Source organism: Papaver somniferum, chromosome 3 (assembly GCF_003573695.1).
Source record: "Papaver somniferum cultivar HN1 chromosome 3, ASM357369v1, whole genome shotgun sequence".
In the NCBI taxonomy this organism is placed as follows: domain Eukaryota; kingdom Viridiplantae; phylum Streptophyta; class Magnoliopsida; order Ranunculales; family Papaveraceae; genus Papaver; species Papaver somniferum.
The window spans coordinates 225,096,982-225,105,263 of NC_039360.1; the positions used below are offsets into that span (position 1 = coordinate 225,096,982).

The 8,282-nt window shown below is 39.2% G+C and overlaps 1 protein-coding gene across 1 annotated transcript; it reads left to right on the forward strand.

The window, feature by feature from the left end:
* The first annotated feature begins 3,111 nt into the window (after positions 1-3,111).
* LOC113360737 (auxin-responsive protein SAUR22-like) lies at positions 3,112-3,561 on the forward strand. The gene has a single exon (XM_026604206.1). It carries the CDS (start codon positions 3,112-3,114, stop codon positions 3,559-3,561), a length of 450 nt encoding a protein of 149 aa, XP_026459991.1.
* The last annotated feature ends 4,721 nt before the right edge of the window (positions 3,562-8,282 follow it).

Genomic DNA, 8,282 nt, shown 5'->3' on the forward strand with positions numbered 1-8,282 from the left:
GATGTACTTTTATATACATCAGACTCTATCAAAGTACGCGAAATGTCAACTGTATGCATTCCAGTATGTTATTTAAGATGTTATATATGTCTATGGATGCATCTCTTACTCTAAAGCGATATTAAAAACAATTAGTACTCTAGATCGATCAAAATATGTCTCTACCGCGACTCTTGTTAATCCAGCTTTCTTGCTGGCCAACTTTAGCTGTCTCTGTTGCTGCATTAGGGGAGACAAAGCCCGGTTGCCAAGCCAAATATGGTAATATTAGCATTCCATATCCTTTTGGTATAACTCCAGGAGGTATGGATGATGCTCTAGAAGCAGGAGGGTGTTCCATTCAAGGAGTTTGGTTTGGAGTCTTTGGACCATATAGCTATAACATTAACTGCAATACTTCTTATGATCCACCAAAGCCCTTTATTGGCACCACTAACTTTGAAGTTCAGGGTATATCAGAATCTGAAATTCGCATCTTGAGCTGGGAAGCTAAAATATGTTACAATATGGTTGGGGATTTAGTGCTAAATCAATCGAGAAGTTTCACTAGTTTATTTGAGACCCCATTCACGTTCTCAAACACGACGAACAGGTTTTTTCTAATAGGGTGTAACTCAATAGGGTACAACGGGGGGTATGATCAGCATATGAAGATTTACCATACCCAGTGTATGACATCATGTGATAGTAGGGAAAAAGTGCATGCAGGATCTTGCAACGGCAACGGGTGTTGCATGAGTACCATTTCTCCGGGACTAAAATTTGTTCAGACAGATGTGAAAAGGGCCGACAACATTCCAAATACCACCTTTGCGTCATATTTTGATCCTTGCAGTTATGCTTTTGTGGCTGATCATGAGCAGTTCAAATTCTCTGCAACCGATCTTCTGGACGTATCAAAAGTCATTGATTTCCCTGCCGTTCTGGATTGAACAAAACCTGTGAAGAAGCAAAAAAAGATCCATAAACTTTTGCATGCCACGGAAACAGTCGGTGTAACAACTTAGACAACAATCTTGGGTATCGGTGCACTTGCTTTGAAGGTTACAAGGGGAACCCTTATCTTAGTCCTGGATGCCAAGGTATGTGCCTTTCATAGGACTGCAATTTTGAGCACTAGAAGTTAACAGGTATTCAGTATCATGTCTATATACTTATGAGTGCGACTTAACAGACGTGAACGAGTGTGAGGATCAGAACAACAATCCATGTGAGGGAACTCGCACCAATACCAACGAAAGCTTCCATTGTACTTGTCCGGCGGGAAGTTATGGTGACGGGAGGAAGGACGGGAGAGGTTGCACTAGGAAAGGAGAACAATCTTTCTTTATAATAAAAGTTACTCTTGGTACTTGATACTTTTCATAGGTTCTTGCTTTATTTCATTGTTTACTCTTCGGTCCTCTTTATATGTTACGTACACATCTCAGACGCTACTACTTCAACTCTTATTGTTGATGTGGGTACTGGTTTCGGACTTTTGTTTCTAATCGCTGCAAGTTGCTGGTTGTACTTGACCTTAAGAAAGCGAAAGTTAATCAAACTGAAAGAGAAATTCTTTCAGCAAAATGGCGGTTTGCTATTGAATCAAAAAATAGTGTCAAATGAAGGTGGGGTAGAAACTTCAAAGATCTTTACAGAGGAAGAGCTAAAACTAGCAACCAACAATTATGATGACAGGCTGATCCTCGGACAAGGAGGATATGGAACCGTGTACAGGGGAACCTTATCTGATGATCGTGTAGTCGCCATTAAAAAGTCAAAAATAGTTGATCAGAGTCAAGTTGTGCAATTTATAAATGAGCTTTTTATTTTAACTCAGATTAACCAAAGAAACGTTGTCAAGCTCTTGGGTTGTTGTTTAGAGGCCGAGGTTCCCATGCTTGTTTATGAATACATCTCCAACGGCACCCTCTTCCAACAAATCCATTCCGCCAAACGGATGTCTTCTGTTTCCTGGGAAAGCCGTCTGAGGATTGCATTCGAAACTGCAGGTGCACTTGCTTATTTACACTCGGCAGCCTCTATTCCCATCATCCATAGAGACGTTAAGTCTGCAAACATACTTTTAGACGAAAATAACACCGCAAAAGTATCGGATTTCGGGGCGTCAAGGTTGATTCCATTGGACAAATCAGCATTATCCACATTAGTTCAAGGGACCTTAGGATATCTGGATCCTGAATACTTCAACACAAGCCAGCTGACGGAGAAGAGCGATGGTTATAGCTTTGGAGTAGTTCTTGTAGAACTCTTGACATCAAAGAAGCCCATCTTTTCAGATGGATCTGGAGAACAAAGAAATCTGGCTACCTATTTTGTTTCGTCAATGGAAGAAAATAATCTATCCCAACTTCTTGACGATTGTGTATTGAACCAGGGGACGCCAAAAGAAGTCCGTGCAGTTGCTGAGCTTGCAAAGAGATGTCTTAAGCTGAAAGGTGAAGAAAGGCCATCGATGCGACAGGTAACAACAGATTTGCAATGTATAAGAGAGATTCATAAACAAGCATGGTCTCCGCCGGTTCATCAAACGAAAGCAAGCACACTGTTTGATCCGGAAGACCTCTACACTGTACCAGCAACCGGTCTGAACAATATGGTTTGAATAAAGTATCATGGTCAAGATGAATATATATACCTTGTCGTCCATGTGACTGGTTTTATGAAAATTATGTATGCCGTCTCTTTTATGCTCATATAATGAGTTATTGTAACCCACATTTTCTTAAGCAACGGCTACGTTAAGCCGATTGATTGGCCGACAATAAGGCTGTTTTGCTCTCAAATGACCTCACATTTTCAAAAATCAAGAGTGGTTTCAGGTGAAAAACCACTTGTCTATTTTTGGAACATTTTTTTTAATATCCCCTCAAATTAGGAAATTCCCGCCAAAAATAGAATGAAAGAATCAGATTTTAACATATCCATGCAGTAATTACTCAGCTGTTGGAGACGTAATTTTCCACCAGATGAACAAAAAATCCATCTAGCTAGGGAGACATTCTCTAACCAACTTCTTAGACAAAAAAATTTCAGAAATTCTTTCTTCTTTTCTTTTCTTCTCAAATTCCGTAATATTTTTCCATTGATTGGAAAAATTCTTAAGGTATGACTACAGAAATTTGGAAGATCGTGAGGCGAGGACCGCCCACGAAAGAAATATACAAGTTGTTTAGAGTTCTTCATTTGAATCCTAAGAATCAATATTTGGGAGGGAAATGCAAGAACTCGTTAGAATATGAGAATGATTATTCAAAAGAAAAGTTGCTTTCAAGAGAATCGATAGTGGTGGGTAAGAGTAGGAATTTAAGAGAAATTCCGAAAGGTTATTTGGCGGTTTACGTGGGAGATGAAATGCAAAGATATGTTATTCCGGCAATTTATTTGTCGTTTCCGGATTTTAGTGTTTTAATGGAGAGTGTTGCGGAGGAATTCGGGTACGAGCAACAAGGGGGATTGAGAATACCTTGTGAAGAAGAAGAATTTCAAGAGATTTTACTTAGGTGTTTCGAAAAGCATCGGATTATGAAAAAGAAGAAGAGCGCGAAAACAAAATGACATTCGATGAATCTTTTTTTTTTTTTTTTTTTTTTTTTGATTTTCATGATGCCGTCCGACGTAACGCTTTAGAATGCCAATGTGCATTTGTGTTTGAACGTACGATGATGATGATGCTGGAATGGTTGGTTTATTCTCGACTCCACTCATCCATGAGCCAGGTTTGGATGCTAAATTCATGTTTCCCGATGAATTGGTCGATGGATAGTTTGAATAGATGAATATCTTGCTCGAACAAGATGCATTGCATGCATGGCGGAAATCGTTGCGCAGCAGTGGGTAACACACTGTGTTCTGTTGGATGCTTAGAACTATGTACTTTATAAGAGAACAATGAGCACGTACAATCAAATGTAAAGATAGTCATATCATGTTCAAAGTTTTAGTCAGATTACGATACACTATATTTTCAGATTGCAATATGTAAAGTCGCTTGCATAATCAAATGATGTTTTTCTCAACTGGTCGTTTTCTTTTTTCCTCTCTGTCATTCACCGTCTCCTAATTACCTCATTTTGTTGCTTAAGTTTTCCTCTTTGTTTTCACCAGCTAAGTAACGAGTATTTAGTTAGGTTGTGGTGATTAATTACTTCGCTGTGTGACATGATCATATGCTTGTTCTCGTGTGTTTCCGCAACTGAGCTGCAATTTTTTGCAGTTGAAGTTGGGATTATCGAGCAGGTACGAATCCAGCGAGCCTGCGAATTTGGCATGAGACCAACAGGGCCTTTGTTCTACAAATTGCGTGTATCACTATCATCCAATTCTACAAATGAGTGCTGAATCTTTTTCTTGTTTCAGGTTGTTGACATGAGAGCTCGAATTCGAGAAAACAAGGGCTACTAGTAGTTCACTCAAGGAGTGAGCATAGGAACTCAAACCCGCCCATACGACCCAACCCAATGCAAATGGGCTGCAATGCTTGTGCTAGATTTCCATCTACGTCCAATCCATCACCCGCAAGTCTAACGTCTATGGGGGGACGGGTGGATGGATAGGATGCAGGTGGATTCACAGATTTGTATTAAAAAATTTATTTGATTAATGATTCAAAGCATCATAAATCATTAAATGTTTGATTAAACCTTCTCCGCGATCTACTGGCATCGTAGCATCATGTAAAATTAAAATTTCATAGATAAAAAATATTAGGAAGTAGATACACTACTAAGTATAAATTACAAAAATGTACCTTCACATTTTGAATATTTCTAAAATAACCCTTGACTTAGCGTGTGCGGGGTCGGGTGGATTTTTAGATATGTGATAGACGCATTTATGTGTCTAATTTGTCTTCAATGTTCCGTATTATTAGTACTCGATTTCGTACTTATTATGATGTTTTGTGTGTTTGTAGGTATTTTTTGGAAAATAAATATTGTTGGAAAATTCGGCTCAAAAAGTTGCTCGGAGCACCCTGGAGGACGATTGCTATACGGACCCCCATTTTTGCTAAGTGTCACCAACGGCTATATGTAGCCCATTTTTGTCCACAACAACCATTTTTGTCCACAACACCCTTCTCCCTCGTTTGAATTAATTTTTTTGGCGGGAAATATTTTTTTCACCTGCAACATATTCTTCTTCGGATTTGGAGGAGCTGCAGTGAGACTCAATGGCTGAATTTGCACGGGATGACTTTACGGAGCGTAACAGGCGTGGTATGGTTGATTGTTTCGATTAGAATTGGTTGCATCGTCAGATTGAAGCTAAACAGGGCAAGCCGTGTTCACAAGGGAGACAGTCACGGGATTACAGCGAGTTTGGACGTGTATTGCACGCGTTGGTTGCTTCAGAAGCGCGAAGGAGTTAAACAACGATTCTATGCACGTATCCAGACGCGTGCAGGAGAAGAAAAAGGGAAGAAAATATTCCCGAGAATATTTTCTTTGCTGCCGGAGTTATGAGGATTATTTGGAGTAATGGGGTGATATTCGAAGGCCTCTGTGGGTATATATAGGCTTCTGGTATCACATAGAAGGGGGACGGAGAGTTTGGGGTCGAGAGGAGAGCTTAGGAGGCGTGAATCAAGAGTTTTCAGAACTCTGTTTCTGTTGCTGCATCAAGAACACGAAGAACAAAATACCACCAGAGGCAGTCGTTTATCAACAACGACAGCACACGAGGGTCATAGAGATACAACAATAGCAGTTCTTTTATCGTTCTTTGTAACAGTGTTTTGCAACAATTATAAATGTTGCAAACACCCGATTTTCATCATTTCATCATTTGTACACCTACTTTGAGCAATGAAATCAACTTTTGAGCATGTTTTCAACATCATGATGAGCTAGCCTCATTCTCTCCATAATTTTCACAACATCTTTTAAATTTAGTTCGCTATTTTTATTTATTAACAAAAAATATAAAAATACGCTTTCACAAGTCTTGAACGAATCATATTACTACAACAACATTGAAAATCACATCAATTTTTGGTGCCGCTGCCGGAGACTTGTCTTTAGGCTAGAGTTTTTAGATTTATTTTTTTAGGTTTTTATTTTTATTTGTTCTTCTTTACGTTTTTGGGTTTTTGTCTTTTTCTTTCAGATTTTGGAATTTGGAGCGAAAGAAAATTTTACCAAAGCTTTTGGTGAATACTTAAAGACTGGAGTAAAAGGCAAAGCGAAAGGAGCGAAAGAAGAAGATTTTTTTTATATAAAAAAAGAGAGGAAAAAAAAAAGAGAGACATTTTTATTTTTGTAGATTTTAATTTTTTTAGACTTTCTTTTTCCTTTGCACTTTACATTTTTGGACTTTGGACTTTAAATTTTGGGACATTATTTTTAAACCCTACAGAAGGGTAAATATAAAATGTTTGCATAGAAGGACGGTGATTACGATATCACCCCGGCCCCTCGGGTTCGTACATGACATAGGAGTCGTGGCCTGAGTCGACTACAAAGGTTCATCCCCCGTCTGGCATGGGAGGTAAGTTTGTCGAAACACTCGCGAATCCCCTGTCAGCGAGTTACTGTCTTCCTTCGTATGCATATATGTTGAGGACTTGAAAACGGATGCTTTAATTTCCTAGTAAAGGGCAAGGACTGGCCATACAAGATAAGGGTTCAAATTTCATCACCGTTCTCTTCTTGCCCGCCTTAGGAAAACGACACCAAACGCGAACCTAAGCCAAAATTTTTGACTAGAACGAGACCGGTAGGGTAACGAGCTTAACAGGAAAGTCATTCGAAAAATATTGGTTACTCTTTTAAGCATACTTCGAAGTTCTTGACGGTTTCTGTAAGTTGAATGCGTGACTGCACCGCCTTGTAATACCGGTGAGGCCTTGGGTATCAAAGCTCCACTGAGCTTCCCTCGCCTCTATTCAACTTACTTTAACTCGGATTGATTCCAGAGGGGTTTGCTTAAATTGTAACGAATTCCTGTTCGAAGGATTAGAAGCTGGTCTAGAAACAATCTAAGTGGATCCATCATGCTTTTTGTTTGCTAGAAATCAGTAGGTTTGCTGTGGTGGAGTCAGCCTTGATTGTGTTTGCATAGAACATCCCTTCCTTTTTAGGACTTTTCTTTTTGATTTTGTTTTTCTAGTGTATGCCCGAAGTTTTTAAACGGGCTTGGAAAAGAAACACTCTATGTCGTTTGATTAGTGAAAAACCTAGTAGTTCTTCTTGTGAAGGCGGGGAGCTCGAAGACTCTTCTTTTGAGAGCCCCGTTTTTGTAAACTTCAGTTTTGAGAATATGTCTCTTCGTGAGGAAAGTAACCCTAGTACTCCTAGTCCTTTGGTAGTGCCAGAAATGACAACTTTGAAAGCTTTGCTAAACCCAACTAGGACCTCTCGTCCGTCTTGTATCAAGTTAGCTGAAACCGAGGCAAATTATGAACTGAAACCTGGGACTTTACAGATGCTCCCAATGTTTTTAGGGAAGGAGAATGAGAACCCCTATTTTCATGTTAGGGAATTTGAGGAAGTTTGTAGTACTTTGAAAATGAAAAACCTATGTGATGATGCGTTGAAACTTAGGTTATTCCCCTTTTCCTTGAAAGATAAAACCAAATCTTGGCTGTATAGTTTGGACTCTGAGTCAATTGAAACCTATGACCAACTTACTTCTTCCTTTATACATAAGTTTTTCCCAAGGAATAAAACATTGTCTATTAGGACACAAATATGTACTTTTGCCCAACAAGAGGGAGAATCTTTATATAGGTACTTAGAAAGGTTCAATAACTTGATATCTCAATGTCCTCATCATGGTCTGAAGAAGGTTAGGTTAGTTCAGATCCTCTACGAGGGTTTAGATTATTCAACAACAACCATGGTTGAGTCCTTATGCACAGGTGGGTTTGAGAATAAAACTGTTGATGAAGCGGTGACATTTTTGAATGAAATCGCTGATAAGACCCAACAATGGGAAAATAGTAGGGAACCCCAGAAAAAAATTCTTCTAAGTAGAGGAAATGTTAATAGGGTAGAAGGATCTTATGAGTCAGATGCCAAAATAGCATCTATAGCCAAAAGGTTAGAAGCCTTAGAATTAGGTCATTCTAGTGGTAGTAGTGGAAGAAATGAGCCTTTTTGGGAAGGCCATGCTGTTGAAGAGCAATCTAATGCTCTTTATAACAACACTAGGTTTGATAACCGACAGAAGTTTGACCCATATTCAGAAACCTATAACCCTGGCTGGAGAAACCATCCAAACCTTTCTTGGTCCAAGGGCCAGAATCAAGGTCAGTCTAGTAATGCTCAGGTTCCCCC